General features: G+C 30.9%; 1 protein-coding gene and 1 pseudogene across 4 annotated transcripts; one reads left to right on the forward strand and one right to left on the reverse strand.

Moving 5' to 3' along the window:
- The first annotated feature begins 7,689 nt into the window (after positions 1 to 7,689).
- Positions 7,690 to 12,556, forward strand: LOC107914468 (protein tipD). 4 transcript variants are annotated; one of them, XM_016843392.2, is made up of 8 exons: positions 7,690 to 8,278; positions 9,063 to 10,726; positions 10,830 to 10,920; positions 11,022 to 11,179; positions 11,276 to 11,327; positions 11,435 to 11,514; positions 11,603 to 11,696; positions 11,925 to 12,556. In XM_016843392.2, exons 2-8 carry the CDS (start codon positions 9,803 to 9,805, stop codon positions 12,461 to 12,463), a joined length of 1,938 nt encoding a protein of 645 aa, XP_016698881.1. In that variant the 5' UTR covers positions 7,690 to 8,278; positions 9,063 to 9,802; the 3' UTR covers positions 12,464 to 12,556. The 4 variants fall into 4 exon arrangements, with proteins under 4 accessions (XP_016698881.1, XP_016698879.1, XP_040934710.1 ...); XM_016843390.2 differs by having other exon boundaries at positions 7,697 to 8,278; positions 11,273 to 11,327; XM_041078776.1 differs by lacking the exon at positions 7,690 to 8,278 and adding an exon at positions 8,749 to 8,881 and having other exon boundaries at positions 11,273 to 11,327.
- Positions 12,557 to 12,624: 68 nt separating this feature from the next.
- LOC107914469 (protein MKS1-like) lies at positions 12,625 to 13,488 on the reverse strand (annotated as a pseudogene).
- Between the last annotated feature and the right edge of the window lie 5,299 nt (positions 13,489 to 18,787).

Below are 18,787 nucleotides of genomic sequence, written 5' to 3' on the forward strand. Positions count from 1 at the left end.
AAAAAAATATATGATCACATGCTCCTACTGATAATAGCTTTAATTGCCTATTTTGTATTATAATTAAGAAGTAATTGATGCAGGATATTCGTATCTCGAGGGGATGTCATCTTTCCTTCTAATCTTAATTAATCAAATGGCACCCACAAACTAAAACAAATCAACAAAATCAACTTTTTTAATCTAATAATTCACTTAAAATGTTACGCAAGGGGGAATGAGAGGAAAGGGCACCTTGGAAATTGAGAAGCTGAAATGGTAGGGAGTTGGGGCAATGTGCATTTTCCAAGTCTAAAGTTTGGGTTAAAAATGTATAATTTCAATTATCAAATATTAGACCCTGTTTTTGCTGCAGCCCAAGTGCCCCAAGATTTGGTAAGGCAGTGAGGAGTTCCCTTTTACTATATTCAACTTGCAATTATCTTTTTACGCTTAAAATATTAGATATTTTATTAAACAAATAGAAAAAGTAATTACAATATAGAAACAAAATACACCTTTTGTTTACTGGAAAGCGAATAAGAAGATTTTGAGGAGATATGTCCTCAACAACTAAAGACCTTGATCTGCTTATATGGCAAAGATTGCCTTTTGGTGTACACATGCCAATTACCACAAATTAGTGCTTTAACTAAACTACACAACACATTTTCGGACATTAACGCACGAACCCATTAATTGATTATATAATATCATGGTTGACTAAACTCATCCTTTCAAATCCAATCCAACCATTTCATGATTTCCACCATTCCTTACAATCATTTTAATAAAATCTCTTTATTCTTTATATTTGTTGTCAATTACGCTCTTATTCCTTTCTTTTTATTTAAATTTAGTCTTAAATTTTTTAAAAAGATCAAATTTCACCATCTATCATTTCAAAATGAGTAGAATTGATTTTTTTTATGAAAATACTGACTAAAACGTTAAAATTTTAAACATGACAACCCACTTGACAATTCAAGTATACTTTATGTTTCTTTTTTTCATGAACATTTTCCATTTTTTGAATATTTTATAGTTTTTAAAGTATTTATTAATGTGACGTATAAGACAAATAGTTATATGTTAACATGAAATATACATGAACTACACAAGGGTCATCACACCAACATCGTTAAAAAATTAATTTTTCAGTTAATATTTTTGTTAAAGAAAAACAAATTGACTGATCATTTCGAAAGGTTAATGACTAAATTTAGCAAAAAAGAAAAACAAGAATAAGAACCAAAATGACTAAATGTAAATATTAAATACTAAATTTATCATCATGCATTCTTAAAATAGCAATAGTTATGACTCGTTCTATGGTTGAAACTAGAGGTGAGCATGGGTCAGGCCGAGACCCGCTCGAAATGTGAGAGGGTTCGAAAAAAAATATAGGCCCAAAAAATGGGCTTAGACAAAAAAAATAATGCCTGTTTAAAAAACGGGCCGGGCCTCGGGTAAGGCATTTTCAGCTTGGGCCCGACCCAAATTCACTAAAGGACAAAAAAATTGATTTTTTAAATATTATTTTATTGTTATTTTCCCCCTATTTTGCTACCATTTTACTATTATGGTGTTATTATTTTGTTGTTATTGTTTGAATATTATATGAAACTTATTTTATTGTTAATTTTGTTATTATTTTAAAGACATTTGTTAATTTTGTTATTATTTTAGAGACATTTGCTTGTTAAGTTGCATCTATCTTAGTGTTATTTAAGTATACATATTTTTTAAAATTTATTTTCAATTTATTGGGAAATATTTATTTTATTTTTTTAGTATTTTTGATGTATTATATATATTTTAAAATTATATAAAAATAATATAAAAATTAATATGGGTGGGCTGGGTTGGGCCCGGGTTTTAGTATTTTTATTCGGGTTGGGCTTGGGTAAAATTTTAGGCCCATTTTTTGGGCAAGGCCGAGTCTAAGCCTACCAAACGGGCCTGAATTTTTAGTCGGGCCCTCCCCGAACCCAGCCTGGCCCATGCTCACCTCTAGTTGAAACTGAGTTAACATTTTAAAGAGAGCTAAATATAATTTTACCATTGTATTAGATTATATTTTTTTAGAAAAATTAAATCACAATTTTACCATCTTTGAGGGACCCAAATGTTTATAATTTTATAAATTTTTATTTACATATAAATATATTTATATTGATGCAATTGAGATATAATTGCATGTATTTATAATATAAAATTTATTTTTTGAACAAAATAACATATGATTTGTGAAGAAACTAAAACTTAGGCTATAAATATATATGTGGAAAATATTTAAATGTATATACAATTTATCAAGAAACTAAAAATTAAACTATAAATATATATACGAAAATTATTTTAAAATATCGATAAACTCACAACGGTACACCAAAACATATCAATATTGATACATACTAATACAAACACAAAAATAATATGCACACGGATACCATATTAACTACCTTGACTCAAACCCCTTATCCTTTAGCTTCACCCTCATCTTAACCTATAATAATTTTGTTTCTTTCCAATTATCAATAATTCAATCTTAACATTTTTAAAATTTATTTCGACTAGCTTTACCTCTATTGATGATATGCTCAAACCTCGATGTTTGTTGAAGTACAAATGATAACTCTAGCTAATTCAACTCATTCTTTTTAGTCAAAATTAAGGTATTCACCTTTAGGTATTTTCCAAAGAAATAAATAATTAACCATAAAATGTACTTTATTCTCATTAGACTAATTCAACCTATTTTATGTTTGACAAAAGCAATACTATTATGATACTTAGGGGTAAGTATTCAATCGAATCGAGTGAAAATTTTTTGAGTTAATCGAGTTCATGAGTCCCATTTTATTATCCTAATTTAATTTGAAATTTTTCGAATCAAATCAAGTGAAATGAAATTCGAGTCGAGTCAAATCGATTGAAATTATTTGAGTTAAATTTAAAATATTAAACATGTCAAATAAAAATATTATTACAGTATAACTAATTCCATGTTAGAGCACATAAATTTGAAACCACATATATTTGAAAAAGAATTCAAAGCAAAACAATAAAAAATAATTTAGTATGATAAATTTGAATCATTAATTAGGTTCCATAATTATCATTTTAGAAAATTTTTTAAATTTTAACTTTTTTTTATATATATTTTTAGAATTTTTTTAGAAGTTCGAGAATTTTTAAAAATATAAATTTTAAATTTTTATATAAGTATTTTGAATTTTTGAAAATTATTTAAAATTTTTTTTGTAATTTTTGTTGTGAGAGACAAATTTGCTTATTTTCAAAGTTGACATGGCCCTGTTATTCAAATTATTCGAGTTATTCGAATTGTGAAATTTAACTCGACTTGAAATCGAAACTCGAATCGAGTTATTTGAGCTGACTCGAATAATTCGAATAACTCAATTTGATTAACTCGAAATTTAAAATCTGTTTCAATTTTTTTGAATCGAATTTTACTTACCCCTAACAGTACTCCTTAACAAGCATTTCCTCTAATATTTTGAAAAAAAAACTTTTAAATGTAAAAAAAACACTTTTCCAATAATAAATAAAATAAAGAAAAGAGGTTGATTGAAAAAAATTCTAAATATTAAAATTTTCAATTCAAATTTGTTTGAATATTTGTTGTTAAAAAAAAAGAGAGCATAAAACAATTGGGTATTTCCAAAGTGATAGAGGTCTTTGAGTAATATTATAAAAGATCATTAAAATATGACCCCATGTACACAACTTCTAAACACTTTTATTTCTTATAATAAAATTGTGAATTGAATTTTAATTTAATTGACAATAATATTATTATTAACGTAAAAAAAAATATGAGTTTAAACTTGATTAATCAATTTCAAATATTTACCATCTTATTCAAAATGTTCAGCAAACATATAAACTTAACCAAAAAGGAAAGGGTTGACAGCACTAATTTGGCAGCTGATGAGGGTTTGATTGCAATATGTCATAAATGTTGTTTAATTATTTGCTAATTAAAAAATGAAACAACATGAGGGAGTATAAAATAAGCATTCATCTTTTGGCCTTAAATGAGAGGAAATCGAGAGAAGATTGAGTGGAGATGTGCCCGTAACAGCTAGGGACTAATCAATCCTTAGGTGGCTAATATTGGCATAATCAAATCATTTTATACATACACACGTGTATATATATAACTTGATTGCCAACACACGATACTTTCACTCTCTTTTCCTAGTGGAGATTCCCTCCTTTGCACCACTGAGTTCAGCCATTGTTGTTCAAGGTTAGTTCTTTACTTCTCCATATCTAATTTATTATTTATCTATTTCCTGTTATAATATTTGTTTTCTCTTTATTTTTTTTCTCATCTTTTCATTTTTCTTGTTTATATCTACAACCCATTTTTTCTATAAGAAGTTAACTTTATTTTTTTTTGGCATCCTAATAAAATTAGGCTGCTTGTATATTTGTTCATTTAGAGTTTATTTTGTTCGAGTTAAATTTGACTCTTAATCCTTTTAAAAAAATAATTTTAATTATTAATATTAAAAAAATTAAATTATTATTTTTTGACAACTAAAACATTAAAAATTTTATAAATTTGTGGATCCATTGGTTCAATTAAAAATATTAAAAATAAAATAAAATAAAATATTTAATTCAATCGATTTGTATTGATTCTCGATTTTACTGATTCAAAATCACTCTTTGATTTGGTAGTCTGATTAATTTCTAATCTAAATAAATCAGAGTGACTAATTTGATGGCTGAAACCAAATGATAGGGTTAATTTTTGGTTTGGGAGAAAAGAAAGTGAAAGGAAAGAAGGTTGACAAAACTATGATAGCGCAAGAGTTAAAAAGAAAGAGAATAGAAGAAGGAAGATGTTATAAGTGAAGAAACAAGGAAATTAATTAATGATATGAAAGAAAGCAAATACCATAAATAATTGAAGAGCTGGGGGGTTTGTTGCCAAAACCACTGCCTTTTGTTTTTCCTTTTACCATCTTTCTTGCTCCTTTACCATTGGTCACAATTTTGGCTACTTTATGTTTGTCTTTATATCTGCTTGGCATTTGACAAGCCACATGATTTTACACCTATACATACATATATATAATATTAGTTTTAGGGTTCTAAATGAGTTGTAAATTTGATAATATTAAATACCCTAAAACTATATTATATCACATTCATTAAAGAAAAAAGAAATTATGAAATAAATATTCTTAAAAAGAGAGTGGTAATTTTTAATGGAAATAGTTAATCATTTTCAAAATGGGTGAAAGAATAAAAAAACTTATGAATGATAAAATATAATGTCTAAATTTTAAGTGTAGTGTGAGTGAAGGACATATGGTATTGGTATAAATATAATACCATTATTTGGCAACCCACTTGATTTTACACCTATTTGTCTTGCATTTAAGTTTTCAAGATGATGTGAACTATATTGTAACTATCTCTTTTAATTAAACTCTATTACTTTAAATTTCCCAATCTTCTGAAAAGATATCAATTTAGAAATACTAAATAATTTTATTAAAAATTAAGTCAATTCATTTTATACCACCAAATTGATTCCTTCACTTTGTCTTGATTTTCGCGATTACCACTGTAGGTCCCGATTTCTCATTTTTACTCCAAGTTTCCCGGCACTAAGCTTGAGGTGACAATAATATCTTTAATTTAATCACAAATTCTTTTATGATGCTATATAATATTCAGGAATACATTTTTTAATTATTATTTAACTCTGCTCGTTTGAGTCATAATTCAATTAGTATGTGCATTATTCTTCATATAAGAGAATATGAGTTTGAGTGTATTAAAGCGCATTTTCCTCTTATTTATAAGTTAATGGGGATTATGAATAGTTATATATATTATGTCAAAAAGAACAAATATGATCAAGTTTTATAATAAAATTATTCAAAAAAATTATTAATAAGTTTTAACCACAAAAATGGTATTTAAATCATTTTCTTTTTTCTCATGCTAGTATCTTAACTTCTTCTTTTTTTTGTCATAAGTGATACTTATATTATACTTCGTTGCTTAAAGTGGTACCTAAACTATACTCCATTATTCAAAATACCCTAACCATTGTAAAAAGTATCTTAAGCAATCATTTTATGACATAGGTCAAATTTTACCTTAAAAAGTTAAAAACAAATATTTTTTCTTTGAGTTTATTTTTAAAGACCTTATAAAATATTCATCTCTTTTTTCTTCATGCAAAAACTCCAATGAGAAAATTCAAGAACCCCAAACTCATCAAACCCAATATTTGATAACAAAATCCAGATTTTTTGTGATTTTCTTTTCCATTTTTAAACATTGATGTTGATTCCTTTTTTACCTCGATCCAAAACCTATATATTATTTTTTTAAAAATAATTTTCTCTCTTCATTTCTATATACTTTACATAAATTAGATAATATTCTTTGAACCTTTATAATGAAAAAAACTCAAATAAAACATGAAATTCAAATTCTGAAAAGAAGTAAAATAGAAAAATATTGTAAGAGAATTGCGGAGGAAAGTGGGGCCAGGGAGGGCGAGAGTGTAAAAAAATTGTAAAGTGTTAAATTTAATTAACTTTAATTTTTCGTAACTTAATTTAATTCTATTCTTTTAACTTAAAGTGTCAAGTGTCAAAAAAATTATTGGCTAACAAATTTTTTTGAACGGTTAGAGTAAGTTGGGTAACAAAGCATAACTTAGGTATCAAAATATAATTTAAGTACCATTTGTGATAAAAAAAAATTAAGTATCAAAAAAATAGTATAGTTTAGATACCATTTTAATAATTTATGCTTATCACTTATAAATAATAATATATTAATATTTTTTATTATCTTACCTGTGTTTTAATTACATTTTAAAATAAAATATAATTATCTAATTGAATTATCTATCCTGATAAATATTTTTAAAAATTAACCTAAACCTAAATATATATATATAAAAACTGCAAACCAATTAAGGTAAACATAAGGTCGTAATTAAAGCAAACACTGTGGAATGAATGGAGCAATGGAATAGAAAGAGATGAAGCTAAGTTTGGGTGTTCAAATCTGTCCTGTAAATTTTTTAGTTAAATCTATCCTATATTATTCATATAAAATAAACAAATAAACAACCATGTGGATAGCCTTTTTTTTTCTTCTACCTTCTGTATTTATTGACATTAATTAATTCTGTTTGTTGTATTTTGCTGTTAATCCCCTCCTCATTCTATGAGTGCAAAAATAAAATAAAAAAATGTTAGCCAATCATAACAAAAATATTAGATCCATTGACACATTGAATACTTTTTTTTTTTTCGTTTGTTTGTGAATCAACGTTGCAGATGCATACTTGAAAAGAAAGATGTAATATAGAAAATAACAAAACAAAATCTTTTTTTCTATTGTTCATGGCATTTTCAACTCTTTTTTTTCAAGTCAAACAACACATACACATCAAAGATATATATATATATATATATATAAATATATATATATTGTTCTACCACTAGTGCAGCCTAAGGTTGGGTTATTATCCAAATCCTTTTCATCAGGTTATCATGAGATTTATTGACACATGAAAGGCTTCAATGGGAGTGGCAATGGTGGATTGTTGTAAACATAATCCAAAAAACTCCAAAAGTCTAAATCAAATAATGGGTTGGAAAATAATTTCTTTTAAAAAAAGGGAAAAAGGTGAAAATGGCGTGGTCTCAAGGCCACCCCATTTGCCATTAGCAAAGAAAGTGACACTGGGTTTTGGAAGCTTTTGATATTTTGCCGACTGGTTCATGCCATCACCCATATTTATCATCTCAGTTTATTTTCTTCAATGTCACCACCGTACAACCCCGTAATCAGAATCTTAGACTCTCTTACCACAAGCAAATAAAATGTCCCTCATGAAACTGTAGTGAACGAAAATGGCAAAGCTTGTTTGAGATTTTGGTGTAACTTCAAAAGCTATATACCTATATGTAGTAGAAGAAATGGAATAGAAAAAAGGGTCTTTCTTTCTTTCGTCTTCTTCCTTTTTTTTTTTTTTACTTTCTTTCATTTTGTGTTCAATGATGACGTGATAAAAATCCCAAGAAGAAATCTTTTGTTTTGTTGAAGATGGAATTGAAACCCCAGAATCCCCAAGTAAGAAACCCTTTCCCATTTTGATGATGATCTGGTTTGCATTAGGTACCAGCAACACCCCAAAAAACCCGGAATTTTGCTCTAAAATAAGACACAGACAGATCAAATTAGATGAGGGAAGCACCCAACACACTCAAAACCAGAACAGGTAAACTGAGATCAACAAAGCTACACTCTTCTTCATGTTCGCCTGTTTTTATCAAACTTAAAAGATAAACATAAAATCATCTGCTGCAACACCAAGCCCAAGAGAGGGTCTGAATCTGAGGGTGTGTTGTTTTTGGCTTGCTGAAAATGAAACCAGCCTACCTATATGTTTTTAAACCATTTATGGTTCCGTTGCTAGCTCAGTAGAGACCCCTAGCCTCTGTAATTATATATTTATTTTTTTAACTATTCTTTTTGTGCTTTTTTGGGGAACCCTTTTCTCTTAAATAAGTTGAACTGGTGTTGTTGAGCCTATTGCTGCTAGTGTTGGTGTTTCATAGGCTGGCTAATTCCCACCATTTAATGCCCTTTCTTGGCCTTTTAAAACTCAGCCTAATTAAATCACATAACAGAACCAACTGTACTAGCTTTTAAAGGTTAAGTCTTTTTTTTTGTTTTTTTTTCTGAAAAAGAAAAATTTAAAACTTTTATTTACACCAATAATCTACGACGTGCAACTTACTTTTCACAACTTTTCTTTTTCTCTTCAGTACTTAAAAGCTGAATTGTCAGTTTTCTTCCTTCAGAATTCTGCTGTATTGGGGTACTAAGAATAATTTAGTCCTTATTACTATTACCATTAGTATTATACATTTTTAAATTCTAGCAGAGTTTCCATATTTTCATGTTCAAAACCTTCTTCATTTGGTGTTATGGAGTTTCCAAAATTTCCCCATTTCGTTCTGTTCTGCCATTAATTTTGGCTAACTTGTTGGTGTTTACAGATATTGGTAGATATAATCATCACCATTCCCTTACCAACACAAATCCAAGAGAAAAAAAGAGAAAGAGCTTTGTTGCAGAAAAAGCACAAGTCTAGGTTCTTGTTCCCCGAGCTGCGCCGCTTCTTCTTGTCGCTCGTGCGTTCCCGAAATCCCAAATCTCGAGGCCCTCAATGCCGAACCACACACTCTCTCTATAACCCATTTGGTTTTCGATTCTGGGTTTCTCTTCATATTTGCCCCTTCAAGAGTTTCAAGGTTTTTCCAAAGGTTTAAAATCGAGTTTTGAGGTGTTGAGCAACCCATGATCAAAAGGGGAGAGTCGGTAATAGTGGTTTTTTGGAAATTTCCATTTCTGCTTTTTGCATGGAACCCAAGGTACTAGCCTTGAAACCATTCAAACATTGGTCTTTGTTTTTAACTATTTGATTATTTCCACCATTCCGGGCCCTGGGTGTCATCATTTTTTTAATGTTAATTGTATACTGGGATCCATATATGTTCAAGTTCTGGAGCATGCTAACAGGGGTTGTTGCTAATTTTGCTTTGAATTGCTTGACTTCAATCCCATTATTTTGCTTTATCAATTGAGTTAAAACTCGTCTGTGAATTGGGGATTCAAAAAGGGTTCTAGGAAAGTTCTTGGGTTGCTTAGAGGAATGTACTGAAAGAATTGGTTTTGATGTGGAACACTAGTCTTAAGAGTTGGTTTTGATGTGGAACACTAGTCTTAGTTACTAGTCATGCTAAGTTCTGAAGAGGGTGAAAATGATGTCTTCTTTGATTCTTTGGATTGCTTGTCGACCGAAGAGCCTGTTTTAGCGAAACAAGGATTAGAGTGTGGGAAATTAGAGTATGAAATTTGGATGAATGAACCTGGAAGTGTTAAGGAGCGGCGTGAAAGATTTCTTCACGGAATGGATCTAGTTGAGTTTGCAAATTCATCAAGGATAAAGGATTTGCAGAGGATCACAGAGTGCAGTGATGCTGTCTTGAGTTCTTCGTGTCCGTCTGTTCGCAATGGGGAAGGAAGTATTGCTGATTGTGATAGGAAAATGATGTGTGAAGCCAATTTTTTGCTCGATGAATCAACAGCAGCTCTTGAGAGCGAGAATAAGGTATTTGAACAACAGGAAACACAACAACACTTTGATGAATCTGAAAAGGCTGAAGTTAATAGGAAGAAATTCAAGAAATGGTGGAAACACTTTTCCAGCATGAGGAAAGCTGGGGAAAGCAGGGGTTCATCTAAGACATCGAAACCGAGTTTCAAAGTATATGAAACAAACAGAGTGATGGTTCAGTCCAACAAGAAAGGATACATGGAGTTTTCAGCACTTTACATGGGACAAGAAATACAGGCTCACAAGGGCTTCATCTGGACAATGAAGTTTAGCCCTGATGGTCAGTATTTGGCAAGTGGTGGTGAAGATGGGGTGGTCCGTATATGGCGTGTGATGTCAACAGATGCCTTTAGTAAACCTTTGATAGCTGAGCACAATTTAGGTAGATCGATGGACAAAGGGAAATTCAGTTTTGGCAGAGAGAAGCCGGTTGACTCTCAAGTTGTTATTCCTAATAAGATTTTTCGGATTGAGGAGTCACCAATCCAGGAGCTTCATGGTCATGGCAGTGACGTTTTAGATGTTGCATGGTCCAGATCAAATGTGAGTGGATGCAGAAACTTAGCAGTCCATCGTACTTGAATTAAATCCTCTTTAGACCCTTGTTTCTTATTTTTGTTTGCCTGAATCCAATTTTTTGTTGCAGTTTCTCATTTCCTCTTCCATGGATAAAACGGTCCGTCTCTGGAAAGTCGGCTGCGATCAGTGTTTAAATGTTTTTCATCATAACAATTACGGTAACGATGAAATGACTATATATATTGTCGATTTCTCTGGTTTGAAATATGTAATGTCATAGTCTAAATTCTGACCCTATATATATGTTGTATGTAAACAGTCACTTGCATTCAGTTCAATCCCATTGATGACAGTTATTTCATCAGCGGTTCTCTAGATGGAAAAGTTAGGATTTGGGGAGTGTCGGAGAAGCGAGTCGTTCATTGGGTGGATGTTTGGGACATTGTAACTGCTATATGTTACCGGCCAGATGGAAAGGTGTGTGTGGTGTCTGAATACTTGCATCAAATATTCTTCTGCTAAAAACGTTTTTTCTGGTGATAGTAATCATTTCATGCCCCTTCAATCTAGCAGGAATTTATTGCCGGTTCTATTAGAGGTACTTGCCATTTTTATCAAGTATCAGGTAATGGTTTCTTCCATGTTCGAGTTCTATTCTACTGTTTTTAGTTGTTCAATCATTCCTTTCATTTCGGCCTGAGTGTTTTTGATATTATGTTATTGGCACTATAGGTGAAGACGTTATTTTGGAGGCCGAGATTCATATTCATGGCAGAAAGAAAACTTCAGGCAACAAAATCACAAGTATTCAGGTTTTGCACTGAAGATCTTGGCGTTACATATAACTTGCTTGCAGTAACATTTTCATTCATTACTTAATATTTCCATTCCAACTTCCAGTACTCCCAGGATGAACCTCACAAAGTTATGATAACTTCTAGAGATTCCAAACTCCGAATACTCGATGGGGTTGATACTGTTCGTAAATTTAAAGGTAACATTTTGTATTCTGACCCGGAATCGGGTTTGTTCATTTGGTGCTTGCTCTGTTCTTCAGTCTGCACTTTGAATTTGATGGCAATGATACTTCTTTTAGTTGATTGCTTGCTGCCGGCCTTTCCTTGATTCGAAAACATATCCAAAGTTGCATTATTACGAAAAGCTTCAAAACTTCACTCAAGTTGTAATTTTCATAGTCTAATATTTTGCTTGAATTTTGCAGGACTCCACAAGTCCGGAAGTCAGATGTCAGCATCTTTTACGTCGACTGGGAGACATATAATCTCAGTTGGAGAAGACTGTCGTGTTTACGTTTGGAACTACGATGACATTTGCCCTCGAACATCGAAACATACAAAATCTGTTTCTTCTTGCGAACACTTCTTCTGTGAAGATGTGTCTGTAGCAATACCTTGGTTAGGCCAAGGTTCAGATCAACGGCACTCGGATCGGTCACTGAGAAGGGATCAGATAGAGGGTACTTCTTGGATCAGAGATTCGCAACGAGTCTCACTTGGAAACTGGTTCTCCATAGATGGCTCCTGCAAGGGTTCCGCAACATGGCCTGAAGAAAAACTTATGTTGTGGGAAACAACAGTTGCAGAAGACGAGTATTATTCGTATGAACAACAGCAGCTCTGTCACAACTACGGCGACTATCACGCAACCTTGCCGGAAACATGGGGCCTCGTGATTGTTGCAGGCGGACGGAACGGAAGAATCAAGACATTCCACAACTATGGATTGCCTGTTAGTCTATAGGATTTTTTTGTTGCAAGGGTTTCTCATGGTCGACTTAAAAGAACTCTCATTTGTAAATTTTTTCTAGGTTGAAGATATTCAACCCATTGGCCATCAGATTTCAGTTAAAATTAGAATTTAAATTCAAATACAAGCTAAATTAAAATTGCATAAGAAAACTCTTACAACAAATTCATCATTTCTTTTTTATTAAGTTAGCATATTAGTACAATTGAAGAAGGCACTAACTCTAATAATACAATCTCCAAATATAGAAACCCCAAAATTTGATTTGGAAAATTTAAATAAATTTTGGCTAAAGTTTCCAAATTTGAGTAAAAAAATCAGAAGAAAGAGTTGGAGAAGAAATTAAAGACTCGGAAAGCAATATAGAAGAGGGGCTTGCCATTAACCCACTCCCGCAAAACATCGGGCTCCAGTCATTCAAAACCGTCATCATTCGTGCTTCCGACGCCGGCGAAAAGACAGTTCCCGTTTCTACAGCCGGCAACGCTTCCGGCGCAGGCGAAAGTATCCCTGGTGGAATCCGAATCAAATCCTCTTCCATCCCACCTTCCCCGAACACCCCCACTTCTACTACTCTCTCTCTTGGGTCAGACTTGCCTTCTCCGTCACTGCCATCCTAGCCGCCGGCGATATTGCGCCACCGCTAGAGAAGCTTTCGGATGAAAGCCCGGTGTATCGTTGTACTACTGACATGAAGTCGGATTGTTCAGCGTGGATGACTTTAGGTGAGACAGCGTAGATGACTACAGGCTCGCGACGGTGTTGGACAGCAGGAGGGACAGCGGCGCGAGGTGGCGGGTGTGGCGGTTTTTTAACTTTATGGGAGTCTTTGCTGAGTCTGAAAGGGTTGGGGCGTGGACCTTGGATTTGTAACTGACGCTTGGGAAAGTGAAGGTCCATGATTGAGGATGGGCAGCAAAGAAGGGTTTCGAGAGACGAAGATCAGAGAATGATGAGCAATTTTTATTTGGTTGGTAATGATGATGAGAAGAGGCTTTGAGGCCCATTATTTTGACTTTTGACCAAAAGAATAGACTAGTCAATGCAAATATTAGTATTACTTTTTTTTTCCTTTTTGAAATTTATCTCCAACTTATAAATTTAGGGGGTCGGGAGATTTTTTTTTAGTTGATTTCGGCATTAAAATCTTTAATTGTAGTGTTTGAATATGGAAGTTTGCAAAAGTTTAGATTTAATAGTCAAATTTTTTAATTGTACAGTTTGGTGATGGAGGTTTATAAGAACTTGTTGAGCTAAAATCTCCAAAATAAAAAAACGTTAAAATGAACAACTTTTTTCTATAGCCGACTGGAAATAAAATATGTGGAATGACATATCTGATCATGCTTGCTAAAAAATTACTCTCTTTGTCACATACTCAAACCTAATAGGGTTCTAAGATATCAATAGCATTTATTCTCCCATTTTCATTTCACCTTTTAAAGTCCAAATTAAAGCTCAAAAAAAAAACACCTCCACCGTGAATCTACAAAAATCAATATTGTCGCGAGAAATTTTTAATCGAGCCCATTCATCCTTGAATATTTATGTACCCTTAATTTAGTTTTAATTTACTTGTGTAAAATAATTTCTTATGCAATTTTATATTAATTAAAATATACTACTTGACAAATTTATTTGGAGTGTGACATAATTATCACTAATTTGTATACTAATAACATGATATAATTATCACTAAGAATATAGTTTACAATTATATTGATCAATTTCCACAAGGCTAATATTTGCAAATAAGGACCTTAAGAACTTTGTTTATTTAAATTTTCAAATATATCCACTACTTAATTTTCATTACGGATGTTTTAATTTCTTGGTAATAGTGTTTCATTTCAATAATTTCACCTAATAAAAACTAAAGAATTATAAACAAATAAATACTTGAGAATGTGTCATGCCCTTATTTGTCATTTTACATATCAACTTTTATTAGCTATCAACTAAGTTTTACTAAACATTTTCAACTAAACAGTTAATAGAATTAATTGGTCAAACCATCCACTACAATCAATAATCAATTATCAACTATCAACCAATTGCCAAATAGGGTCTATATTGATATCATTATTGATAAAATTTATAATTTTTTTCCATTCATTTTTCCTCTCATGAATATAAACTTACTTTTTTTAAATATAATTAATATAAGCACACTTCCTATAACATAATTAATGTAAGAACGACTTATTAATATTTATTTACAAATCTTTCATATTTTTTTAATTTAATAATAACATGTCATCAGGGGTAAACTAGAGAAAGTTGACAGGGGCCCCGCCCCTTTAAAATGAAATTTTTTTCATTTAGACCTTTGAAAATTTTAAAATAATAAAAACAAAATTGCACATTGGCATCCTAAAAATGATAAAAATTTAATTTAATCTTTTAAAAATTATAAAGATAAAGGCTATTAAAATAGTAAAATTACATTTTTACTATTGTAAAAATTACAATTTAATTTTGCCCCCTAAAAAAATTTTCTAGCTTTGCCCCTACATGTCATATTATTAGTTACAGATGATGCATGAGACTTGTGTACCGACGATGCATCATATGTTATTCTAATAATAAATATAAATACACTTTCTCATAATTAATTAATTCCCAATAAAAAATATAATTTACTAAACTTCATTTTTTTTATTGACATTAGTGACAAAAATTGAACCTTAATCACTATAATTATGGATTTAAAAATTAAGTTATTTAGTATATTGATATATGTATATGATAACTATTCATATATATGATCGCAAGATAATTATTTATAGTATAACAAAATATTTGATTAAGTTTGATGTCACAAATCAAATGGCACAAACTCAGTTGGTAAATATACAAAAAAGTTAAGGCTATTATTTTTTGAATATAAAGATAATTATATCATTTAAATATTATATATATAAATTAAATTTATTCAGTACTCTTAGGCTAATTACTTGAAAAATCATTTTTTAATTAAAATTATTTGTTCATATTTATCAAAAACTAAAATATTAATTATTATTCATGTAACTTTTATTTATTAAAAATATATAATATATTATTTTTCACATATGTAACAAATTTTAAATGTTAATTATGTGCTTTGTACAAATTCTTTTGGAGATAGACCTGTTCAAGGGCTAAATTACTTACTCAAGGCTAAATGTATGTTTGAAATATGAGAGAGTTTAAACAAAAGTAAGAAGCCCAAAAATATAAGCTTAGGAAAAAAATTAAACCCATTTAAAATGAGTCAGGCTTGTGCACCAACATTAAAGGCTCGAGCTTGGCCTGATTTCTACTTTATAATATATACTTTATATATTATGTATTTTATATAAAATTAAATTAAATTAAATATATAATATTATAATGTAAATATTAAAATATATATTAAATTCTTTATGTTTAAAATTTAATAAAAGAAATTCACCAAAAAATAAGAAAAGAAAATATTTAATTAAAAAGAAAAAATTAATTAAAAATAATATTTTAGAAAGAATAAAAAATAATGGATAAACTTAAAATGGGCTTGAGTTAACCATTTTTAAATATGGACAAGCTTGAACACAACTTGAGATTAGGGTTTAACTTTAAAAAAAAAACATATATTAGAGTTCAATTAGTTCATATATAGATATGTATGCACATTATGACCGGTTTATATATAGATATGCATGCATGTCAAAACAACTCTAAATTTGAAAGTTAATAACTAAAACATTTAAAATTTTGTTTTAAAAACATTTATATCTTTTCTTTATACATACATACATATATTAAAATTGTAACACCCTATACCCGACTCGATCACCAAGTTTGGCTATCGAATGATACAAAGACCCGAATAACTTGATGATATTTCAGATTCAAATCTTATTACATTCTTTGTAACACCCCAAACCCGGCCTAGACGTTAAGACTGAATCTAGTGATGTCACATGGAATGGGGTTTGAAATCGAGATTGACAAGTTAAAACCGTTCCAGTTAATTATCTTTTATTTAATTCGAAAAAACGTGAACTAGCTGATTTGCCTTAAAACATGTCTTTTAAGCAGAAGCTTTTGAAACCAACTATTTTACGAAATCGAAAATCTTTGTTTTTAGAAAAAACTGTGTTTTGTTGAGTTGCAGTTTAAAAATCCATAAAAACATTATAAAATCCCAATTTAAACCAAACAGTCCAAAGTCCCAACATTACAATAATAAATACCCAAAGATAATATAAAATCAAAAGCTGTAATAAAGCAGTTCAGTAGTGGTGGTCACCGTCGAGCCCTCCGCTGCATCGATCTGCTTAAGTCTGGGGTTTACCTGTACAGATTAAACAGAAAAAGAGTTGAGTTTTCACAAACTCAGTGTGTAATCTCTACAGAAAACCTACATACAGATACACATTAGAAAATAATCAATTACAGTCTGGGGCCTGAGCCCATTAGAGATTCAGTTTGGTCCTTGGCCCATTCGAATACAGTCTCAGATATAATTTAGGGCCTTCGCCCATCTCAAATATAATATGCAATAGCAGAAAATCAAAATCCTACCCACCAGCCTCTACACACCATCTCCGTCCATCCCTACACACCATGTGGGGATTAAATCAACCCACCCATCCTTACACACATGTTGTACTGAAATGCGGCACATAATCAGAATTTTGCAGCAGAGCTGCCAGATAACAGGCTTAAAAGACTTTCAGACACTTCCTTCAAATAACAATAACCCACCCCGATGCAATGCAACATACAAAAGATGTCATGCTATTATGTAACTACAATACATATATTCAGATATCATAATTCATACTCGGTACAGAAATCAGACAGACAGATCACTCATATAGGGGTCTAAGTAGGGCTTACTGACCCTTCAGTAGGTCCACAGTCAACTTGGGCGACCCGTGCAACCTTGACAACTTTTCAAAAAAATGGGCTCACACGCCCGTGTAGCCCACACGGCCTAAATTGGCCTTGGCCATGCGATTCATTTTTAATGTAACCTATGCTAGCTAAATATTTATATATGTTTTCACTATTTACTTATATATTCATTCAAAGCTGTCTACTTGAGTAATTGTCACTAAATTATTTATATCTTGAGGTATAGAATTCCAAATTAAGGTCTTCTTGATGTTTTCGAAACTAGACTCAAATACCATTCTACCATAAAATTTTAAGAATTTATAGTTTATCAAATAAGTACAGTAAAATCTTCAAATTTATCTCTATTCTGCTATTTGACAGCTTCAACCTCTCCTTACTAAAAATTATTTATATCTTAGTACGAAATTTAGATGATGTTTCTATTTGTTTCTATAGAAAATAGACTCATTAAGGATTTAAAAATATAAATTTAAGCCCCTAATTATTTTTTTACAATTTTTTATTATTTTCCAAAGTCAGAATAGGGGAACCCAAAATCATCCTGACCTTGTCTCACAAAATTTATTATATCTCATAATTTACAATTCCATTACTTACACTGTTTCTTCCATGAAATACTAGACTCAATAAAATTTAATTTCATATTTTATTCAACCTCTAACTCAATTTTCACTATTTTTTATGATTTTTCAAAATTAGACTACTGCTGCTGTCCAAAACTATTTTAGTGCAAAATGTTGATTTCCAAGTTTATAACACCCTTATTTCCTTTCTCTACAAATTTTCGCATCATTTTCTCCTATTTCTATTATTTCTTGACAGCAACCAATTTCAGCTTTTCACCGAATCCTGTTTTCTGTGTTTCGGGTACACACTTGGTATCAATTCACTGTGCAAAGTAACCCGAGCCTTAAAAAACCTATATTTGACCAATATATTCCTTAATTAATCACTTGATTCGTCAATCAAACCAAATATCCCCAACATAAAACTCGAGAAAATAAACCAACAACAATTCGAAAACTTACCGCGAGGAATCCGATAACCAGTCGTCTCCACACACTGGAATATCCGCTTAAAATCTTTGAATAGCACCCAAACTAGAGTAACACAAACCCTTTGTTAATTGCCTAATCGAAATACGATAACTAAGGGGGAAATTCGACTTACCAAAACAGATAAAGTGAAAAGTTGCACCCAAAGAGATGACTTGCACAAAATAAAGAAACGAAAAGAGAAGGGAAAAGAGAAGAGAATTTCGGCTATAGAGCAAGAGATGAATCGATCAAGAAAATGAAAAGAGAGGGGAAAGAGAAGAAGCAAGATTTGGCCAAACGGGAACAAAAACCAAAAGTGAACAAGAAGGGAGAAGAAACGATAGAGAAACAAAATACTAATGTCAGAAAATTTTTTAGGAAAAAAGAAAATAGA

This window comes from Gossypium hirsutum, chromosome A10 (assembly GCF_007990345.1).
Source record: "Gossypium hirsutum isolate 1008001.06 chromosome A10, Gossypium_hirsutum_v2.1, whole genome shotgun sequence".
Classification (NCBI taxonomy): Eukaryota; Viridiplantae; Streptophyta; class Magnoliopsida; order Malvales; family Malvaceae; genus Gossypium; species Gossypium hirsutum.

Bases quoted from the DNA above. Each gene is read 5' to 3' on its own strand.
- LOC107914468 (XM_016843390.2), top strand. From the start codon at position 9,803: ATGCTAAGTTCTGAAGAGGGTGAAAATGATGTCTTCTTTGATTCTTTG. The intron at 10,921-11,021 runs GTAACGATGAAA...GTATGTAAACAG, and splicing joins TTTTCATCATAACAATTACG to TCACTTGCATTCAGTTCAAT. The intron at 11,328-11,434 runs GTAATGGTTTCT...TTGGCACTATAG, and splicing joins CCATTTTTATCAAGTATCAG to GTGAAGACGTTATTTTGGAG.